Source organism: Salmo salar, chromosome 15 (genome assembly GCF_965601325.2).
Source record: "Salmo salar chromosome 15, fSalSal1, whole genome shotgun sequence".
Classification (NCBI taxonomy): Eukaryota; Metazoa; Chordata; class Actinopteri; order Salmoniformes; family Salmonidae; genus Salmo; species Salmo salar.
Genome location: NC_138305.1, coordinates 114490001 through 114512500, shown reverse-complemented (window position 1 = coordinate 114512500; position 22500 = coordinate 114490001). Strand labels below are relative to the sequence as shown.

The 22500-nt window shown below is 49.9% G+C and overlaps 1 protein-coding gene across 1 annotated transcript in view; it reads right to left on the bottom strand.

Moving 5' to 3' along the window:
- The window catches only part of flna (filamin A, alpha (actin binding protein 280)), a 211549-nt gene that overhangs the window by 37665 nt on the left and 151384 nt on the right, over nt 1–22500 (bottom strand). Inside the window, 2 exon segments of the mRNA XM_082962309.1 lie at nt 3863–4030; nt 8509–8588. Coding sequence (XP_082818435.1) covers nt 3863–4030; nt 8509–8588 — 248 coding nt within the window.

The window sequence follows — 22500 nt, the reverse complement described above, 5'->3', positions numbered from 1 at the left end:
TAAGGGGAGGGAGGAGAGGAAGGAGGGAGGGAAGAGGAGAGAGGGATAAAACGAGGAGAGGTAAGGAGGGAGAGGAGAGGAGGGGAGGGGAGAGGAGAGGAGAGGAGAGGAGAGGAGAGGAGAGGAGAGGAGAGGAGAGGAGAGGAGAGGAGAGGAGAGGAGAGGAGAGGAGAGAGGGATAAAACGAGGAGAGGTAAGGAGGGGAGCAGATAAGGAGGGATAAGGGGAGGGAGGAGAGGAGGGAGGGAGGGAAGAGGAGAGAGGGATAAAACGAGGAGAGGTAAGGAGGGGAGAGGAGAGGAATAGAAGAGATGTGTGTTTGTTTGACTAGGCTCTGGAGTTTTACGAGGGCTCAATATTACACAATGTTCATATAGAAATGTGTAGTCTAGAACAGACATGATTGTCTGTCAGAAAGGTGTCAGATCTATTGGTTACATTTCTATCTGCAACGTTATTGTCACCTCCACTAGACTGACGAGCTCTGTGTTTCTGGACAGTCCAATGAGCAGCTGCTGTAGAGAGAGGGCGGGCCAAGAGGTCTCATTAACCAATCAAAGACTCACACACACCTGCATTGACCACAGGTTTTAAAATCTGTGTTCAAATACTATTGCCAATATATTAACTATTTACACATACATTCGAGGTAAGTAATCAGATATATTGAATTTGAAAAGACCAATTAGTTCAAAATAAAAATGTATTTGGAAGTACAGTTGTAAAGAATTTGACAAATGCATTTCACCAGGGTATTTAACCCAGGTATTTAACCCGTTTCTTAAATCCAGGTATTTAACCCAGGTATTTAACCCAGGTATTTAACCCAGGTATTTAACCCAGGGATTTAACCCAGGATTTAACCTACATGTTTAACCTGGGTATTTCACCCGGGTTTTTGACACTGGTATTAACCTATATATTCAAACTGGGTATTTAACCCTTGGATTTAACCCAGGTATTTAACCTGGGTATTTAACCCTTGGATTTAACCCAGGTATTTAACCTGGGTATTTAACCCTTGGATTTAACCCAGGTATTTAACCATTGGATTTAACCCAGGTATTTAACCCGGATGTTTAACCCTTGTATTTAACCTAGGGATTTAACCCGGATGTTTAACCCGGATGTTTAACCCGGGTATTTAACCCAGGGATTTAACCCGGATGTTTAACCCGGATGTTTAACCCGGGTATTTAACCCAGGGATTTAACCCGGATATTTAACCCAGGGATTTAACCCGGACATTTAACCCTTGGATTTAACCCAGGTATTTAACCCGGATGTTTAACCCAGGGATTTAACCCGGATGTTTAACCCAGGTATTTAACCCAGGGATTTTAATGAGGTATTTATCCCGGTTATTTATTTTTATTAGTTTGATGAGTTCCGTACCGTGAACAGGAAGGGGCTGTTGGGGATGAGTTCCGTACCGTGAACAGGAAGGGGCTGTTGGGGATGAGTTCCGTACCAGGAAGGGGCTGTTGGGGATGAGTTACGTACCAGGAAGGGGCTGTTGGGGATGAGTTCCGTACCGTGAACAGGAAGGGGCTGTTAGGGATGAGTTACGTACCAGGAAGGGGCTGTTGGGGATGAGTTACGTACCAGGAAGGGGCTGTTGGGGATGAGTTACGTACCAGGAAGGGGCTGTTGGGGATGAGTTACGTACCAGGAAGGGGCTGTTGGGGATGAGTTACGTACCAGGAAGGGGCTGTTGGGGATGAGTTCCGTACCAGGAAGGGGCTGTTAGGGATGAGTTACGTACCAGGAAGGGGCTGTTAGGGATGAGTTACGTACCAGGAAGGGGCTGTTAGGGATGAGTTCCGTACCAGGAAGGGGCTGTTAGGGATGAGTTACGTACCAGGAAGGGGCTGTTGGGGATGAGTTACGTACCAGGAAGGGGCTGTTGGGGATGAGTTACGTACCGTGAACAGGAAGGGGCTGTTAGGGATGAGTTCCGTACCAGGAAGGGGCTGTTGGGGATGAGTTACGTACCAGGAAGGGGCTGTTAGGGATGAGTTCCGTACCAGGAAGGGGCTGTTGGGGATGAGTTCCGTACCAGGAAGGGGCTGTTAGGGATGAGTTACGTACCAGGAAGGGGCTGTTAGGGATGAGTTCCGTACCAGGAAGGGGCTGTTAGGGATGAGTTACGTACCAGGAAGGGCTGTTGGGGATGAGTTACGTACCAGGAAGGGGCTGTTGGGGATGAGTTACGTACCGTGAACAGGAAGGGGCTGTTAGGGATGAGTTCCGTACCAGGAAGGGGCTGTTGGGGATGAGTTACGTACCAGGAAGGGGCTGTTAGGGATGAGTTCCGTACCAGGAAGGGGCTGTTGGGGATGAGTTCCGTACCAGGAAGGGGCTGTTAGGGATGAGTTCCGTACCAGGAAGGGGCTGTTGGGGATGAGTTCCGTACCAGGAAGGGGCTGTTGGGGATGAGTTACGTACCAGGAAGGGGCTGTTGGGGATGAGTTCCGTACCAGGAAGGGGCTGTTGGGGATGAGTTCCGTACCAGGAAGGGGCTGTTGGGGATGAGTTACGTACCAGGAAGGGGCTGTTAGGGATGAGTTCCGTACCAGGAAGGGGCTGTTGGGGATGAGTTCCGTACCAGGAAGGGGCTGTTGGGGATGAGTTCCGTACCAGGAAGGGGCTGTTGGGGATGAGTTACGTACCAGGAAGGGGCTGTTAGGGATGAGTTACGTACCAGGAAGGGGCTGTTGGGGATGAGTTCCGTACCAGGAAGGGGCTGTTAGGGATGAGTTACGTACCAGGAAGGGGCTGTTGGGGATGAGTTCCGTACCAGGAAGGGGCTGTTGGGGATGAGTTACGTACCAGGAAGGGGCTGTTGGGGATGAGTTCCGTACCAGGAAGGGGCTGTTGGGGATGAGTTCCGTACCAGGAAGGGGCTGTTGGGGATGAGTTCCGTACCAGGAAGGGGCTGTTGGGGATGAGTTCCGTACCAGGAAGGGGCTGTTGGGGATGAGTTCCGTACCAGGAAGGGGCTGTTGGGGATGAGTTCCGTACCGTGAACAGGAAGGGGCTGTTAGGGATGAGTTCCGTACCAGGAAGGGGCTGTTGGGGATGAGTTACGTACCAGGAAGGGGCTGTTAGGGATGAGTTCCGTACCAGGAAGGGGCTGTTGGGGATGAGTTCCGTACCAGGAAGGGGCTGTTAGGGATGAGTTCTGTACCAGGAAGGGGCTGTTGGGGATGAGTTCCGTACCAGGAAGGGGCTGTTGGGGATGAGTTACGTACCAGGAAGGGGCTGTTGGGGATGAGTTACGTACCAGGAAGGGGCTGTTGGGGATGAGTTACGTACCAGGAAGGGGCTGTTGGGGATGAGTTCCGTACCAGGAAGGGGCTGTTGGGGATGAGTTACGTACCAGGAAGGGGCTGTTGGGGATGAGTTACGTACCAGGAAGGGGCTGTTGGGGATGAGTTACGTACCAGGAAGGGGCTGTTAGGGATGAGTTACGTACCAGGAAGGGGCTGTTGGGGATGAGTTCCGTACCAGGAAGGGGCTGTTGGGGATGAGTTCCGTACCAGGAAGGGGCTGTTGGGGATGAGTTACGTACCAGGAAGTGGCTGTTGGGGATGAGTTCCGTACCAGGAAGGGGCTGTTGGGGATGAGTTCCGTACCAGGAAGGGGCTGTTGGGGATGAGTTCCGTACCAGGAAGGGGCTGTTAGGGATGAGTTCCGTACCAGGAAGGGGCTGTTGGGGATGAGTTCCGTACCAGGAAGGGGCTGTTGGGGATGAGTTCCGTACCAGGAAGGGGCTGTTGGGGATGAGTTACGTACCAAGAAGGGGCTGTTGGGGATGAGTTACGTACCAGGAAGGGGCTGTTGGGGATGAGTTACGTACCGTGACCAGGAAGGGGCTGTTGGGGATGAGTTCCCCTCCAAAGCGAACGCAGATGCAGTAATCTCCAGGCTGGGGGGCGGTGTAGAAGATATCAAAGGTTCCATCCTCCTTCTCCACCACGTCTACATCTAACTCCACCCCTTCTGGGGTACACACACTGCACGTCACCTAGAGAGGAGAGAGAGGAGGGAGGGGAGAGGCACGTCACCTAGAGAGGAGAGAGAGAGGAGGGAGTGGAGAGGCATGTCACCTAGAGAGGAGAGAGAGGAGGGAGGGAGAGGAGAGGCACGTCACCTAGAGAGGAGAGAGGAGGGAGGGGAGAGGCACGTCACCTAGAGAGGAGAGAGAGGAGGGAGGGAGGGGAGAGGCACGTCACGTAGAGAGGAGGGAGAGGAGGGAGGGGAGAGGCACGTCACCTAGAGAGGAGAGAGAGGAGGGAGGGAGTGGAGAGGCACGTCACCTAGAGAGGAGAGAGAGTAGGGAGGGAGAGGAGAGGCACGTCACCTAGAGAGGAGAGAGAGGAGGGAGGGAGAGGAGAGGCACGTCACCTAGAGAGGAGAGAGAGGAGGGAGAGGAGGGGAGAGGCACGTCACCTAGAGAGGAGAGAGAGGAGGGAGGGAGGGGAGAGGCACGTCCCCTAGAGAGGAGAGAGAGGAGGGAGGGAGTGGAGAGGCATGTCACATAGAGAGGAGGGAGAGGAGAGAGGGAGTGGAGAGGCACGTCACCTAGAGAGGAGAGAGAGGAGGGAGGGAGTGGAGAGGAGAGGCACTTCACCTAGAGAGGAGGGAGAGGAGGGAGGGAGTGGAGAGGCACGTCACCTAGAGAGGAGAGAGAGGAGGGAGGGAGTGGAGAGGCACGTCACCTAGAGAGGAGAGAGAGGAGGGAGGGAGGGGAGAGGCACGTCACCTAGAGAGGAGAGAGAGGAGGGAGGGAGTGGAGAGGCATGTCACCTAGAGAGGAGGGAGAGGAGGGAGGGAGTGGAGAGGCACGTCACCTAGAGAGGAGAGAGAGGAGGGAGGGAGGGGAGAGGCACGTCACCTAGAGAGGAGAGAGAGGAGGGAGGGAGGGGAGAGTCACGTCACCTAGAGAGGAGAGAGGAGGGAGGGAGTGGAGAGGCACGTCCCCTAGAGAGGAGAGAGAGGAGGGAGGGAGGGGAGAGGCACGTCCCCTAGAGAGGAGAGAGAGGAGGGAGGGAGTGGAGAGGCATGTCACATAGAGAGGAGGGAGAGGAGGGAGGGAGTGGAGAGGCATGTCACCTAGAGAGGAGAGAGAGGAGAGAGGGAGTGGAGAGGCACGTCACCTAGAGAGGAGAGAGAGGAGGGAGGGAGTGGAGAGGAGAGGCACGTCACCTAGAGAGGAGAGAGAGGAGGGAGGGAGTGGAGAGGCACGTCACCTAGAGAGGAGGGAGAGGAGGGAGGGGAGAGGCACGTCACCTAGAGAGGAGAGAGAGGAGGGAGGGAGTGGAGAGGCACGTCACCTAGAGAGGAGAGAGAGGAGGGAGGGAGTGGAGAGGAGAGGCACGTCACCTAGAGAGGAGGGAGAGGAGGGAGGGAGTGGAGAGGCACGTCACCTAGAGAGGAGAGAGAGGAGGGAGGGAGTGGAGAGGCACGTCACCTAGAGAGGAGAGAGAGGAGGGAGGGAGGGGAGAGGCACGTCACCTAGAGAGGAGAGAGAGGAGGTAGGGAGGGGAGAGGCACGTCACCTAGAGAGGAGAGAGAGGAGGGAGGGAGGGGAGAGGCACGTCACCTAGAGAGGAGAGAGAGGAGGGAGGGAGGGGAGAGTCACGTCACCTAGAGAGGAGAGAGGAGGGAGGGAGTGGAGAGGCACGTCCCCTAGAGAGGAGAGAGAGGAGGGAGGGAGGGGAGAGGCACGTCCCCTAGAGAGGAGAGAGAGGAGGGAGGGAGTGGAGAGGCATGTCACATAGAGAGGAGGGAGAGGAGGGCGGGAGTGGAGAGGCATGTCACCTAGAGAGGAGAGAGAGTAGAGAGGGAGTGGAGAGGCACGTCACCTAGAGAGGAGAGAGAGGAGGGAGGGAGTGGAGAGGAGAGGCACGTCACCTAGAGAGGAGAGAGAGGAGGGAGTGGAGTGGAGAGGTACGTCACCTAGAGAGGAGGGAGAGGAGGGAGGGGAGAGGCACGTCACCTAGAGAGGAGAGAGAGGAGGGAGGGAGTGGAGAGGAACGTCACCTAGAGAGGAGAGAGAGGAGGGAGGGAGTGGAGAGGAGAGGCACGTCACCTAGAGATGAGGGAGAGGAACGTCACCTAGAGAGGAGAGAGATGAGGGAGGGAGTGGAGAGGCACGTCACCTAGAGAGGAGAGAGAGGAGGGAGGGAGGGGAGAGGCACGTCACCTAGAGAGGAGAGAGAGGAGGGAGGGAGGGGAGAGGCACGTCACCTAGAGAGGAGAGAGAGGAGGGAGGGAGTGGAGAGGCACGTCCCCTAGAGAGGAGGGAGAGGAGGGAGGGAGTGGAGAGGCACGTCACCTAGAGAGGAGAGAGAGGAGGGAGGGAGGGGAGAGGCACGTCACCTAGAGAGGAGAGAGAGGAGGGAGGGAGAGGAGAAGAGAGAGAGGGAGGGAGGGAGGGAGGGAGGGGTGGAGAGGCACGTCACCTAGAGAGGAGAGAGGAGGGAGGGAGTGGAGAGGCACGTCACCTAGAGAGGAGAGAGGAGGGAGGGAGTGGAGAGGCACTTCACCTAGAGAGGAGAGAGAGGAGGGAGGGAGTGGAGAGGCACGTCACCTAGAGAGGAGAGAGAGGAGGGAGGGAGTGGGGAGGCACGTCACCTAGAGAGGAGAGAGAGGAGGGGTGGAGAGGCACGTCACCTAGAGAGGCGAGAGAGAGGAGGGAGGGAGTGGAGAGGCACGTCACCTAGAGAGGAGAGAGGAGGGAGGGAGTGGAGAGGCACGTCACCTAGAGAGGAGAGAGAGGAGGGAGGGAGTGGAGAGTTACGTCACCTAGAGAGGAGAGAGAGGAGGGAGGGAGTGGAGAGGCACGTCACCTAGAGAGGAGGGAGAGGAGGGAGGGAGTGGAGAGGCACGTCACCTAGAGAGGAGAGAGAGGAGGGAGGGAGTGGAGAGGCACGTCACCTAGAGAGGAGAGAGAGGAGGGAGGGAGGGGAGAGGCACGTCACCTAGAGAGGAGAGAGAGGAGGGAGGGAGGGGAGAGGCACGTCACCTAGAGAGGAGAGAGAGGAGGGAGGGAGGGAAGAGGCACGTCACCTAGAGAGGAGAGAGAGGAGGGAGGGAGGGGAGAGTCACGTCACCTAGAGAGGAGAGAGGAGGGAGGGAGTGGAGAAGCACGTCCCCTAGAGAGGAGAGAGAGGAGGGAGGGAGGGAGGGGAGAGGCACGTCCCCTAGAGAGGAGAGAGAGGAGGGAGGGAGTGGAGAGGCATGTCACATAGAGAGGACGGAGAGGAGGGCGGGAGTGGAGAGGCATGTCACCTAGAGAGGACAGAGAGGAGAGAGGGAGTGGAGAGGCACGTCACCTAGAGAGGAGAGAGAGGAGGGAGGGAGTGGAGAGAAGAGGCACGTCACCTAGAGAGGAGAGAGAGGAGGGAGTGGAGTGGAGAGGCACGTCACCTAGAGAGGAGGGAGAGGAGGGAGGGGAGAGGCACGTCACCTAGAGAGGAGAGAGAGGAGGGAGGGAGTGGAGAGGCATGTCACCTAGAGAGGAGAGAGAGGAGGGAGGGAGTGGAGAGGAGAGGCACGTCACCTAGAGAGGAGGGAGAGGAACGTCACCTAGAGAGGAGAGAGAGGAGGGAGGGAGTGGAGAGGCACGTCACCTAGAGAGGAGAGAGAGGAGGGAGGGAGGGGAGAGGCACGTCACCTAGAGAGGAGAGAAAGGAGGGAGGGAGGGGAGAGGCACGTCACCTAGAGAGGAGAGAGAGGAGGGAGGGAGTGGAGAGGCACGTCCCCTAGAGAGGAGGGAGAGGAGGGAGGGAGTGGAGAGGCACGTCACCTAGAGAGGAGAGAGAGGAGGGAGGGAGGGGAGAGGCACGTCACCTAGAGAGGAGAGAGAGGAGGGAGGGAGAGGAGAAGAGAGAGAGGGAGGGAGGGGTGGAGAGGCACGTCACCTAGAGAGGAGAGAGGAGGGAGGGAGTGGAGAGGCACGTCACCTAGAGAGGAGAGAGGAGGGAGGGAGTGGAGAGGCACTTCACCTAGAGAGGAGAGAGAGGAGGGAGGGAGTGGAGAGGCACGTCACCTAGAGAGGAGAGAGAGGAGGGGTGGAGAGGCACGTCACCTAGAGAGGTGAGAGAGAGGAGGGAGGGAGTGGAGAGGCACGTCACCTAGAGAGGAGAGAGGAGGGAGGGGAGAGGCACGTCACCTAGAGAGGAGAGAGAGGAGGGAGGGAGTGGAGAGTTACGTCACCTAGAGAGGAGAGAGAGGAGGGAGGGAGTGGAGAGGCACGTCACCTAGAGAGGAGAGAGAGGAGGGGTGGAGAGGCACGTCACCTAGAGAAGAGAGAGGAGGGAGGGGTGGAGAGGCACGTCACCTAGAGAGGAGAGAGAGGAGGGAGTGGAGAGACCCTGACCCTGACCCTAACTCTAACTCTGACCCTAAACCCTAATCCTAACTCTAACCCTAACCCCTAAACCAAACAAATAGAAGAAACAGAATCTTTCTATGATGCCAACATCTGTTCATCTTCACCTTTCCTTTTCCAGCAGCCTTCGCATTCACAGTGATGACGGTCTGCTCGCCGCTCTGGATGGTCGTACCCACACCAGCTCCTGAGAGAGGTGGAGGGATGGAGGGATGGAGAAGTGGAGGAATGGAGAGATGGAGGGATGGAGAGATGGAGGAATGGAGAGATTTAGGGATGGAGAGGTGGAGAGGTGGAGGGAAGGATGAATGGAGGGATGGAGAGATGGAGAGATGGAGGGATGGAGGGATGGAGAGGTGGAGGGATGGAGGGATGGAGGGGTAGAGGGATGGAGGGGTGGAGAGGTGGAAGGATGGAGGGATGGAGGGGTAGAGGGATGGAGGGGTGGAGAGGTGGAGGGATGGAGAGATGGAGAGATGGAGTGGTGGAGGGGTAGAGGGATGGAGAGATGGAGGGATGTAGAGATGGAGGGTAGAGGGTAGAGGGATAGAGGGATGGAGGGGTAGAGGGATGGAGGGATGGAGGGGTGGAGGGGTAGAGGGATGGAGAGGTGGAGGGATGGAGGGATGGAGGGATGGAGGGATAGAGAGATGGAGGGGTGGAGGGGTAGAGGGATGGAGGGATGGAGAGATGGAGGGATGGAGAGATGGAGGGATGGAGGGGTAGAGAGGTACAGGGATGGAGAGGTACAGGGATGGAGGGATGAGAGATGGAAGGATAGAGAGATGGAGATATAGAAGGATGGAGGGATGGAGAGATGGGGGATGGCGAGATGGAGGGATGGAGGGATGGAGAGGTAGAGAGATGGAGGGATGGATAGATGGAGGAATAGAGAGATGGAGAGATTGGGGGAAATAGAGTCAGACACAAATTAAAAGTCAGACTCCCTCCCTCCCTCATGTCATCCATGTATCATCTCCATGATCCCATGAGCCCTATTCTCCTTAAAGCACTATACTCGAATAAAGAACACAATGTCACCATGCCATCTTCTACTGTTAGACTACATTAGTTATTAGATGAGAGAGAGAAAGAGAGAGAGAGGAAGAGAGAAAGAAAGAGAGAAAGAAAGAGAGAGAGCGTATACTGTGGCAAACTATTTGACCATGGTTACTTATCAAAACCCTAGAAAAACCTTGACAAAGTACAGGCTCAGTGAGCACAGCCTTGCCATTGAGAAGGGTAGACACAGGAAAACCTGGCTCCCTGTAGAGGAAAGGCTGTGCAACCACTGCACAACAGCAGAACCTGAGACGGAGCTGCATTTCCTGACAAAATGTCAAAAATATAAAACAATTAGAGAGTGTCATTTCCCCAAATTTGAAACCCTTATTCAAGGTTTCAAAGACCTCTCTGATGAGAGTGTCACGTTCTGACCAGTATGAGGGTTATTCTGTTAGTGTAGGCTGGTCAGGACGTGGCAGAGGGTATTTGGTTTATGTGGTTCGGGGTGTGTGTATTATGTAGAGGGTAGTGGATTTATGTATTCCGGGGTTTTTTGGTCACTGCTCTGTTAGTCTTACTAGTTAGTCTGTTTCTATGTTTAGTTAATTGGGGTGTGGACTCTCAATTGAAGGCAGGTGTTGTCTAGTTGCCTTTGATTGAGAGTCCTATATATTAGGGTGTGTTTGTGTTTGTAATTGGTGGGAGGTTGTCACTTGAATTGCTGTCTTTAGCCGTCAAGTCTGTATTCGTCGTCCATCGTTTTGTTTTGTTTGTGTAAGTGTTTCATTAAAATTAATTATGAGCACTCAACCCGCTGCACCTTGGTCCATTCCTGACAACTGTCGTTACAGAGAGTAGGCTACCCGTCCTTTTGGGGAAGGACGCACAGAGCTGTGGGTTACAGAGAGTAGGCTACCCGTCCTTTTGGGGAAGGACGCACAGAGCTGTGGGTTACAGAGAGTAGGCTACCCGTCCTGTTGGGGGAGGACGCTGAGAACTGTGGGTTACAGAGAGTAGGCTACCCGTCCTGTTGGGGGAGGACGCTGAGAACTGTGGGTTACAGAGAGTAGGCTACCCGTCCTGTTGGGGGAGGACGCACAGAGCTGTGGGTTACAGAGAGTAGGCTACCCGTCCTGTTGGGGGAGGACGCTGAGAACTGTGGGTTACAGAGAGTAGGCTACCCGTCCTGTTGGGGGAGGACGCACAGAGAACTGTGGGTTACAGAGAGTAGGCTACCCGTCCTGTTGGGGGAGGACGCAGAGAGCTGTGGGTTACAGAGAGTAGGCTACCCGTCCTGTTGGGGGAGGACGCTGAGAACTGTGGGTTACAGAGAGTAGGCTACCCGTCCTGTTGGGGGAGGACGCTGAGAACTGTGGGTTACAGAGAGTAGGCTACCCGTCCTGTTGGGGGAGGACGCACAGAGCTGTGGGTTACAGAGAGTAGGCTACCCGTCCTGTTGGGGGAGGACGCAGAGAACTGTGGGTTACAGAGAGTAGGCTACCCGTCCTGTTGGAGGAGGACGCTGAGAACTGTGGGTTACAGAGAGTAGGCTACCCGTCCTGTTGGAGGAGGACGCTGAGAACTGTGGGTTACAGAGAGTAGGCTACCCGTCCTGTTGGAGGAGGACGCTGAGAACTGTGGGTTACAGAGAGTAGGCTACCCGTCCTGTTGGGGGAGGACGCACAGAGCTGTGGGTTACAGAGAGTAGGCTACCCGTCCTGTTGGGGGAGGACGCACAGAGCTGTGGGTTACAGAGAGTAGGCTACCCGTCCTGTTGGGGGAGGACGCACAGAGCTGTGGGTTACAGAGAGTAGGCTACCCGTCCTGTTGGGGGAGGACGCACAGAGCTGTGGGTTACAGAGAGTAGGCTACCCGTCCTGTTGGGGGAGGACGCTGAGAACTGTGGGTTGTGTTAATAATGTTGTGTTAATATTGTTAACATAATATTATGTTAATATTGTAAATCTCCAAAGTAAGCTTTGGCAATATGTACATTGTTACTTCATGCCAATAAAGCAAATTGAATTGAATTGAGAGATAGAGAGAGTTGTCATGAGAGGTCCTGAGCTCCCACATTTATTTGCATGTTTTTATAAAAATGTAGATTTAGAGTTTGATAAATTTGGATTTCTTGGCAAGGACATATACAGGACACTACCCTCCACAACATAACCTTCACTATGTCACCAATACATATACATGATTCTACCCACTACAACACTATGTCACCAGGACATATACAGGATACTACCCTCCACAACACTATGTCACCAGGACATATACAGGATACTACCCTCCACAACATAACCTTCACTATGTCACCAGGACATATACAGGATACTACCCTCCACAACACTATGTCACCAGGACATATACAGGATACTACCCTCCACAACACTATGTCACCAGGACATATACAAGATACAACCCTCCACAACACTATGTCACCAGGACATATACAGGATAATACCCTCCACAACACTATGTCACCAGGACATATACAGGATACTACCCTCCACAACACTATGTCACCAGGACATATACAGGATACTACCCTCCACAACACTATGTCACCAGGACATATACAGGATACTACCCTCCACAACACTATGTCACCAGGACATATACAGGATGTTACCCTCTACAACATAACCGTCACTATGTCACCAGGACATATACAGGATACTACCCTCCACAACACTATGTCACCAGGACATATACAGGATACTACCCTCCACAACACTATGTCACCAGGACATATACGGGATACTACCCTCCACAACATAACCTTCACTATGTCACCAGGACATATACAGGATACTACCCTCCGCAACAATATGTAACCAGGACATATACAGGATACTACCCTCTACAACACTATGTCACCAGGACATATACAGGATACTACCCTCCACAACACTATGTCACCAGGATATATACAGGATACTACCCTCCTCAACATAACCTTCACTATGTCACCAGGACATATACAGGATAGTACCCTCCACAACACTATGTCACCAGGACATATACAGGATACTACCCTCCACAACATAACCTTCACTATGTCACCAGGACATATACAGGATACTACCCTCCACAACACTATGTCACCAGGACATATACAGGATTCTACCCTCTACAACATAACCTTCACTATGTCACCAGGACATATACAGGATACTACCCTCCACAACACTATGTCACCAGGACATATACAGGATACGACCCTTTACAATACTGTCACCAGGACATATACAGGATACTACCCTCCACAACACTATGTCACCAGGACATATACAGGATACTACCCTCCACAACACTATGTCACCAGGACATATACAGGATACTACCCTCCACAACATAACCTTCACTATGTCACCACGACATATAAAGGATACTACCCTCCACAACATAACCTTCACTATGTCACCAGGACATATGCAGGATACTACCCTCCACAACATAACCTTCACTATGTCACCAGGACATATACAGGATACTACCCTCTACAACACTATGTCACCAGGACATATACAGGATACTACCCTCCACAACATAACCTTCACTATGTCACCAGGACATATACAGGATACTACCCTCCACAACACTATGTCACCAGGACATATACAGGATACTACCCTCTACAACACTATGTCACCAGGACACATACAGGATACTACCCTCCACAACGCTATGTCACCAGGACATATACAGGATGCTACCCTCTACAACACTATGTCACCAGGACATATACAGGATACTACCCTCCATAACACTATGTCACCAGGACATATACAGGATGCTACCCTCTACAACACTATGTCACCAGGACATATACAGGATACTACCCTCCATAACACTATGTCACCAGGACATATACAGTATACTACCCTCTACAACACTATGTTACCAGGACATATATAGGACACTACCCTCCACAACACTATGTCACCAGGACATATACAGGATACTACCCTCCATAACACTATGTCACCAGGACATATACAGTATACTACCCTCTACAACACTATGTTACCAGGACATATATAGGACACTACCCTCCACAACACTATGTCACCAGGACATATACAGGATACTACCCTCCACAACACTATGTCACCAGGACATATACAGGATACTACCCTCCACAACACTATGTCACCAGGACATATACAAGATACTACCCTCCACAACACTATGTCACCAGGACATATACAGGATACTACCCTCCACAACACTATGTCACCAGGACATATACAGGATACTACCCTCCACAACACTATGTCACCAGGACATATACAAGATAAAACCCTCCACAACACTATGTCACCAGGACATATACAGGATACTACCCTCCACAACACTATGTCACCAGGACATATACAGGATACTACCCTCCACAACACTATGTCACCAGGACATATACAGGATACTACCCTCCACAACACTATGTCACCAGGACATATAAAGGATACTACCCTCCATCACATAACCTTCACTATGTCACCAGGTCATATACAGGATACTACCCTCCACAACACTATGTCACCAGGACATATACAGGATACTACCCTCCACACCATAACCTTCACTATGTCACCAGGACACATACAGGAAACTACCCTCCACAACATAACCTTCACTATGTCACCAGGACATATACAGGATACTACCCTCCACAACACTATGTCACCAGGACATATACAGGATACTACCCTCCACAACACTATGTCACCAGGACATATACACCTATACTACCCTCTACAACACTATGCCACCAGGACATATACAGGATACTACCCTCCACAACACTATGTCACCAGGACATATACACCTATACTACCCTCTACAACACTATGCCACCAGGACATATACAGGATACTACCCTCCACAACACTATGTCACCAGGACATATACAGGATACTACCCTCCACAACACTATGTCACCAGGACATATACAGGATACTACCCTCCACACCATAACCTTCACTATGTCACCAGGACACATACAGGATACTACCCTCCACAACACAACCTTCACTATGTCACCAGGACATATACAGGATACTACCCTCCACAACACTATGTCACCAGGACATATACAGGATACTACCCTCCACAACACTATGTCACCAGGACATATACACCTATACTACCCTCTACAACACTATGCCACCAGGACATATACAGGATACTACCCTCCACAACACTATGCCACCAGGACATATACAGGATGCTACCCTCCACAACACTATGTCACCAGGACATATACAGGATACTACCCTCCACAACACTATGTCACCAGGACATATACAGGATACTACCCTCCACAACACTATGTCACCAGGACATATACAGGATACTACCCTCCACAACACTATGTCACCAGGACATATACAGGATACTACCCTCCATCACATAACCTTCACTATGTCACTAGGACATATACAGGATACTACCCTCCACAACATAACCTTCACTATGTCACCAGGACATATACAGGATACTACCCTCCACAACATAACCTTCACTATGTCACCAGGACATATACAGGATACTACCCTCCACAACATAACCTTCACTATGTCACCAGGACATATACAGGATACTACCCTCCACAACATAACCTTCACTATGTCACCAGGACATATACAGGATACTACCCTCCACAACATAACCTTCACTATGTCACCAGGACATATACAGGATACTACCCTCCACAACACTATGTCACCAGGACATATACAGGATACTACCCTCCACAACACTATGTCACCAGGACATATACAGGATACTACCCTCCACAACACTATGTCACCAGGACATATACAGGATACTACCCTCCACAACACTATGTCACCAGGACATATACAGGATACTACCCTCCACAACACTATGCCACCAGGACATATACAGGATACTACCCTCCACAACACTATGTCACCAGGACATATACAGGATACTACCCTCCACAACATAACCTTCACTATGTCACCAGGACATATACAGGATACTACCCTCCACAACACTATGTCACCAGGACATATACAGGATACTACCCTCCACAACACTATGCCACCAGGACATATACAGAATACTACCCTCCACAACACTATGTCACCAGGACATATACAGAATACTACCCTCCACAACACTATGTCACCAGGACATATACAGAATACTACCCTCCACAATACTATGTCACCAGGACATATACAGAATACTACCCTCCACAACACTATGTCACCAGGACATATAGAGGATACTACCCTCCACAACACTATGTCACCAGGACATATACAGGATACTACCCTCCACAACACTATGTCACCAGGACATATACAGGATACTACCCTCCACAACACTATGTCACCAGGACATATACAGGATACTACCCTCCACAACACTATGTCACCAGGACATATACAGGATACTACCCTCCACAACATAACCTTCACTATGTCACCAGGACATATAGAGGATACTACCCTCCACAACACTATGTCACCAGGACATATACAGGATACTACCCTCCACAACATAACCTTCACTATGTCACCAGGACATATACAGGATACTACCCTCCACAACACTATGTCACCAGGACATATACAGGATACTACCCTCCACAACATAACTTTCACTATGTCACCAGGACATATACAGGATACTACCCTCCACAACACTATGTCACCAGGACATATACAGGATACTACCCTCTACAACATAACCTTCACTATGTCACCAGGACATATACAGGATACTACCCTCCACAACATAACCTTCACTATGTCACCAGGACATATACAGGATACTACCCTCCACAACATAACCTTCACTATGTCACCAGGACATATACAGAATACTACCCTCCACAACATAACCTTCACTATGTCACCAGGACATATACAGGATACTACCCTCCACAACATAACTTTCACTCCAAACCTACCACCTGATTTTGGATGGAATTACCTTCATACCACCAAAGATTATTATTCCCAAGCCAAACAAACAGAAACATGAAAACACCATCCAACCTGGAACTGAGTGAGTAATGTTTAGTCTGAAGCCAAGTAGAAAAATGCATTACAATGATATATTTTACTTTATAAGAACTGAATGCTAGGACAAAGAGGTACGACTTTAATTAGCACTGAGGTGTGAAGTGAGAGGTGTCAAAGCCCTCGAGCCCAACAATGAGTGTAGCACAACCAAATGCAGAGCCCTTTGAAGCCCCCTCTCGCTGTTCAGAGGTGAAATACAGAATCCTCTGGATGGAAAAAAATGATAAGTCACAAAAAGATCACAAAATGAAGGACCTGGAAAATCACGAGACACTTTTGCTGACTGTTATAAAAATAGGAATATAAGCAACTTAATCTTCCACACAGACCATCCCTGACACAGACCAATGAAAATCCCCAAGCCCAGGTGATCCCACCCCCTCTGAGCACCCCCCCATCAGCCACCCTGATAGCCCCCCCCCCCCCCCCCCCCCCCCACACCCACTGAGGACATACACAAGCCACATATTGTTCTCCTTGTGGACTTAAACAGGAAATATATACAAGAAAATAAACTTTTTCCCAAACACACAGTGTGTCTAAACACTGGTGTCCAAACACCCAGCACCCTAGACCTTCTGTCTGAACTAGGGTCACCCACCACCTTAGACCTTCTGTCTGAGGACCAACTAGGTTCACCCAGCGCACCCTAGACCTTCTGTCTGAACTAGGTTCACCCAACGCCCCCTAGCCTTCTGTCTGAGGACCAACTAGGGTCACCCAGCGCACCCTAGACCTTCTGTCTGAGGACCAACTAGGTTCACCCAGCGCACCCTAGACCTTCTGTCTGAGGACCAACTAGGGTCACCCAGCGCACCCTAGACCTTCTGTCTGAGGACCAACTAGGTTCACCCAGCGCCCTAGACCTTCTGTCTGAGGACCAACTAGGGTCACCCAGCACCTTAGACCTTCTGTCTGAGGACCAACTAGGGTCACCCAGCACCTTAGACCTTCTGTCTGAGGACCAACTAGGGTCACCCAGCACCTTAGACCGTCTGTCTGAGGACCAACTAGGTTCACCCAGCACCCTAGACCTTCTGTCTGAGGACCAACTAGGTTCACCCAGCACCCTAGACCTTCTGTCTGAGGACCAACTAGGTTCACCCAGCGCACCCTAGACCTTCTGTCTGAGGACCAACTAGGTTCACCCAGCGCACCCTAGACCTTCTGTCTGAGGACCAACTAGGTTCACCCAGCGCACCCTAGACCTTCTGTCTGAGGACCAACTAGGGTCACCCAGCGCACCTTAGACCTTCTGTCTGAGGACCAACTAGGGTCACCCAGCGCACCCTAGACCTTCTGTCTGAGGACCAACTAGGTTCACCCAGCGCCCCCTAGACCTTCTGTCTGAGGACCAACTAGGGTCACCCAGCGCCCCCTAGACCTTCTGTCTGAGGACCAACTAGGATCACCCAGCGCGCCCTAGACCTTCTGTCTGAGGACCAACTGGCTTCACCCAGCGCACCCTAGACCTTCTGTCTGAGGACCAACTAGGTTCACCCAGCGCACCCTAGACCTTCTGTCTGAGGACCAACTAGGGCCACCCAGCGCCCCCTAGACCTTCTGTCTGAGGACCAACTAGGGCCACCCAGCACCCTAGACCTTCTGTCTGAGGACCAACTAGGTTCACCCAGCCACATAATAATACACACAGGCACAAACGACCTGAGAGCCCAGCTGGAAACTATGGCCACAGCACTGAAGGGAGTGATTGAAAAAGCTTCTTCTACTTTCCCCATCGCACCAGTGGTTATCTCCACCCTGCTACCACGAAAATACTTCCACCCTGCCACCATACAGCGGGTAAATGCAAGTATTTCCCGTGACTGTGACTCAAAACCACCACTCCACCCAAGTCCCATCCACCAAACTACCAGGTGTGAAACAGGGAAGGGACTCAGGGGGTATGCTAATTTGGTATATAGCAGACCTAACCCACTCTATTAAATTAATCAAAACAGGAACATTTTACATCTGGCTAGAAATGAATAAGGAAATGATCTCAACAGAGAAAATGTCCTCCTGTGTGCTACCTATATCCCCCCACTAGAATCCCTGTACTTTAATGAAGACAGCTTCTCCATCCTACCTATATCCCCCCACTAGTATCCCCATACTATAATGAAGACAGCTTCTCCATCCTACCTATATCCCCCCACTAGAATACCCATACTATAATGAAGACAGCTTCTCCATCCTACCTATATCTCCCACTAGAATCCCCATACTTTAATGAAGACAGCTTCTCCATCCTACCTATATCCCCCCACTAGAATCCCCATACTATAATGAAGACAGCTTCTCCATCCTACCTATATCCCCCCACTAGAATCCCCATACTATAATGAAGACAGCTTCTCCATCCTACCTATATCCCCCCACTAGAATCCCCATACTATAATGAAGACAGCTTCTCCATCCTACCTATATCCCCCCACTAGAATCCCCATACTATAATGAAGACAGCTTCTCCATCCTACCTATATCCCCCCACTAGAATCCCCATACTATAATGAAGACAGATTCTCCATCCTGGAAGGGGAAATCAATAATTTCCAGGCCCAGGGACATGTACTAGTCTGTGGCGACTTAAATGCAGAACTGGACATGAACCTGACACCCTCAGCACACAGGGGGACAAACACCTACCTGGAGGTGACAGCATTCCCTCCCCCATATTCCCCCATAGGCACAACAACGTAAACTATCATCTCTTGGCAGTAGTACTGTAGACTACTTTATCACTGACCTTAACCCAGAGTCTCTCAGAGTGTTCACAGTCAGCCCACTGACACCCCTATCAGACCACAGCAAAATCACAGTCTACTGGAACAGAGCAATACTCAATCATGAGGCATCAAAGTCAAAGGAACTGAATAATATTAAGAAATACTATAGATGGAAGGAAAGTAGTGTGGAAACCTACCAAACAACTATTAGGCAACGACACATTCAATCCATTTTAGACAACTTCCTGGACAAAACGTTCCACTGTAATAGTGAAGGTGTAAACTTGGCAGGAGAAAACCTAAACAGTATATTTGACCTCTCAGCTTCCCTGTCAAATCTAAACATTTCAAACAGAAAACCGAAGAAAATTAACAACAATGACAAATGGTTTGATGAAGAATACAAAAACCTAATAAAGAAATTGAGAAACTTATCCAACCAGAAACATAGAGACCCAGAAAACCAGAGTCTACGCCTTCACTATGGTGAACCACTAAAACAATACAGAAAACCAGAGTCTACGCCTTCACTATGGTGAACCACTAAAACAATACAGAAAACCAGAGTCTACGCCTTCACTATGGTGAACCACTAAAACAATACAGAAAACCAGAGCCTAAGCCTTCACTATGGTGAACCACTAAAACAATACAGAAAACCAGAGTCTACGCCTTCACTATGGTGAACCACTAAAACAATACAGAAAACCAGAGTCTACGCCTTCACTATGGTGAACCACTAAAACAATACAGAAAACCAGAGTCTACTCCTTCACTATGGTGAACCACTAAAACAATATAGGAATCCACTACGGGGAAAAAGCAACAGCACGTCAGAAATAAGCTCAATGTAATTCAAGAATCCATAGAATCGAACTACTTCTGGGAAAATTGGAACACGCTAAACAAACGGAGGTGTATTAGATAAGTGACTTCTCCATCCATAGACTCTAACACTAAACAAACACAGAGAGTTATCTATCCAAAATGGAGATGTATGGATGAACCACTTCTCCAATCCTTTTGGCTCTATAACAAAGAACAAACAGCAAAAACATATACATGATCAAATACAAATCTAAGAATCAACTATTAAAGACGACCAGAACCCACTGGATTCTCCAATTACCTTGAATGATGTACAGGACAAAATACAAACCCTCCAACCCAAAAAGGCCTGTGGTGTTGATGGTATCCTCAATGAAATTATAAAATATACAGACAACAAATTCCAATTGGCTAAACTAAAACTCTTTAACATCATCCTCAGCTCTGGTATCTTCCCCAATATTTATAACCAAGGACTGATCACCCCAATCCACAAAAGTGGAGACAAATTTGACCCCCAACAACTACCGTGGGATATGCGTCAACAGCAACCTTGGGAAAATCCTCTGCATTATCATTAACAGCAGACTTGTACATTTCCTCAGTGAAAACAATGTCCTGAGCAAATGTCAAATTGGCTTTTTACCAAATTACCGTAGGACAGACCACGTAACTTTGTTGATTTCAAAAAAGCCTTTGACTCAGTTTGGCATGAGGGTCTGAGGGTCTGAGGGTCTGAGGGTCTGAGGGTCTGAGGGTCTGCTATACAAATTGATGGAATGTGGTGTTGGGGGAAAAACATACAACATTATAAAATGTATGTACACAAACAACAAGTGTGTGGTTTAAATTGGCAAAAAACACACACATTTCTTTCCACAGGGCCGTGAGTTGAGACAGGGATGCAATTTAAGCCCCACCCTCTTCAACATATATATCAACGAATTGGCGAGGGCACTAGAACAGTCTGCAGCACCCAGCCTCACCCTACTAGAATCTGAAGTCAAATGTCTACTGTTTGCTGATGATCTGGTGTTTCTGTCCCCAACCAAGGAGGGCCTACAGCAGCACCTAGATATTCTGCACAGATTCTGTCAGACCTGGGCCCTGACAGTAAATCACAGTCAGACAAAAATAATGGTGTTCCAAAAAAGGTCCAGTCACCAGGACCACAAATCCAAATTCCATCTAGACACCATTGACCTAGAGCACACAAAAAACTATACATACCTCGACCTAAACATCAGCCCCACAGGTAACTTCCACAAAGCTGTGAACGATCTGAGAGACAAGGCAAGAAGGGCTTTCAATGCCATCAAAAGGAACATACAATTCAACATACCAATTAGGATCTGGCTTAAAATACTTGAATCAGTTATAGAACCCATTGCCATTGATGGTTGTGAGGTCTGGGGTCCGCTCGCCCAAAAAAAATTCACAAAATGGGATAAAACACCAAATTGAGACTCTGCATACAGAACTCTGCAAAAATATCCCCTGTGTACAAAGTAAAACACCAAATAATGCATGCAGAGCACAATTAGGCTGGTACACGCTAATTATCTACAACCACCTAAAAAGAAGCGATTCCTAAACCTTCCATAACAAAGCCATCACCTACAGAGAGATGAACCTGGAGAAGAGTCCCCTAAGCAAGTTGGTCCTGGGGCTCTGTTCACAAACAGACCCCACAGAGCCCCAGGACAGCAACACAATTAGACCCAACCAAATCATTAGAAAACAAAAAGATAATTACTTGACACATTGACACATTGGAAAGAATTAACAAAAAAACAGAGCAAACTAGAATGTTATTTGGCCCTAAACAGAGAGAACACAGTGGCAGAATACCTGACCACTGTGACTGACCCAAACTTAAGGAAAGCTTTGACTATATACAGACTCAGTGAGCATAGCCTTGCTATTGAGAAAGGCCGCTGTAGGCAGACCTGGCTCTCAAGAGAAGACAGGCTATGTGCAACACTGCCCACAAAATGAGGTGGGAACTGAGCTGCACTTTCTATCTCCTGGGTGAAGTACCACAGTGTGCCATCACAGCAGCAAGATTTGTGACCTGTTGCCACAAGAAAAGGGCAACCAGTGAAGAACAAACACCATTGTAAATACAACCCATATTTATGTTTAATTCATTTTCCCTTTTGTACTTTAACTATTTGCACATCATCACAACACTGTATATGACATAATATGACATTTGAAATGTCTTTATTATTTTGCATATTCTGTAAGTACAATGTTTACTCTTAATTTGTATTGTTTATTTCACTTTTGTTTACTATCTACTTCACTTGCATTGGCAATGTTAACATATGTTTCCCATGCCAACAAAGCCCTTACATTGAAATTGAAACTGAGAGAGCGAAAGAGACACAAAAAGACAGAGAGAGAGAGACACACAGAGAGAGAGAGAGAGCGATAGATAGAGAGAGACAAAGAGAGAGAGAGA